The 1,582-nt window shown below is 45.5% G+C and overlaps 1 protein-coding gene across 1 annotated transcript in view; it reads left to right on the top strand.

Moving 5' to 3' along the window:
* LOC104161525 (methyltransferase-like protein 7A) overlaps positions 1-1,013 on the top strand; it is a 1,654-nt gene extending 641 nt beyond the window's left edge. Inside the window, exon 2 of the mRNA XM_009700003.1 lies at positions 777-1,013. Coding sequence (XP_009698305.1) covers positions 777-1,013 — 237 coding nt within the window. The remainder of the gene's footprint in view (positions 1-776) is intronic.
* Positions 1,014-1,582: the final 569 nt, after the last annotated feature.

Raw genomic sequence — 1,582 nt, 5'->3', positions numbered from 1 at the left:
CTCTGCACCGCTAAATGGTGCAAAGCAGTAGCAACAGACTGGTCAGTCTGTCCTGTTTGTAAAAGTAAAACCCTACAAGTAAGTCTGCTAACTAGAGCGGTCACTACTTTTGTAAGTAATTATGGTATATCATTTAAGGCAGAATCGGTTCCTGCGGTGTTTCCCCTCCCCAGACACACCAGATTTTCTTTGGGTGGGAAGCTCTCTGATCCAAACTGAAAGTCTGCTTTTTAAATAAACCGCTTTAGCCTCTTAAAGTGGGGCTGGTCTACCCGTATGACTAAACCAGTCTAATTAAATGCCTTCATTCCCTGTAGTATACTCATCAAGCTAAAGATTAAAAAAAGCTGTTTTGTTGGGGTATTTTTGCAATAGACTTTCAGCCTTTAAAATGTCATTTTCAAGACAATCCTCTGGGTTGTCAAAAAGTGGTGAGTTTGAGTAGGCTTTATACATTTCTCTTTGTTTCCTTTGGGAAAAAAAAGACATGCTAGAAACTGTAATTGAAACAAAAAGACAAAAAAATATTGCTATAATAAAAGAGGGATCAAATAAGTACATCCTTCATGCTTTCTGAATAGGCATTTTGAATCTCTGCAAGTTTCCTGCTTACATTAATTCCAACTGGCACCACAAAAGCAAAAAGCGGGCAGGGAACGGGTGGGGGAATACTGATGAGCGAGGAAACCGCACACGCACTGGTCTGTATTTGAGGGGAGGTGGGATGGAGGGAGAAGTTCGGCTGCAGCTCTGTAAGACGACTTTGTTTTCCCCAGGGAGGTGCTTTCTATTTCTTAGAGCACGTGGCCGCTGATCGTTCCAGCTGGAAGCATTTTTGGCAGCAGGTCTGGTATCCAACTTGGAAACTTGTCTTTAATGGATGCTGCCTAACAAGAGAGATATGGAATAATCTCGAACAAGCCAACTTCTCGGAGCTGAACTTACGACACATAACCATCGCGCTGCCCTGGATGCCCGTTCAGCCTCACATCATCGGATACGCTGTGAAGTAACTCACGCCGCCCTGCCAGGCCTTCTCCCCTGCCCCTGATGTAGACGAGAAACAGATGGACGGGAGGAGGAGAGAAGCCAATTTCTCAGACAAAAGAGCAGCTTGACCTAAGAGATGCAGAATGTGACTGGGGGGCGGGGGGGGGAACGGAACGGGACACTAATAAGCTAAAAGTTAGACTCTACCTATTAGTCAATAGTACCACACTGTGAGCTTGTAAATCTGCACGCTTGCTAACCACTAAAATCCGTGAGGAAGCATCTGAAGACTGATCAAAGGGAACATCCTGCCCCAGAAGATCACTAGGCTGGGAAGTTGCCACGTAAGTGCAAAGGCAGCAGAAATCAGCAGTAACTGGGGGAACGGAGGAGGTGACGGGGGGCAATCGTGCCCACCGACTCAATTCAAGACTGAAAAGACTTGCCGCTTCCCCCCGCACCTGCAAGGAGCATGCGTGCTAATTTACATAGCAAGCGAGGCTAATTTAAATACAGCTAACCAATAAGTGTAATTACTAACCAACAGGTGTAAATTCAGGTGGGTTTTTGCTAATCACGTCACAGGGTAGAT

This window comes from Cariama cristata, unplaced genomic scaffold (genome assembly GCF_000690535.1).
Source record: "Cariama cristata isolate BGI_N322 unplaced genomic scaffold, ASM69053v1 scaffold18415, whole genome shotgun sequence".
In the NCBI taxonomy this organism is placed as follows: Eukaryota; Metazoa; Chordata; class Aves; order Cariamiformes; family Cariamidae; genus Cariama; species Cariama cristata.
The sequence above is the reverse complement of the archived record's forward strand: the minus strand, read 5'-3'. Positions and strand labels throughout refer to the sequence as shown.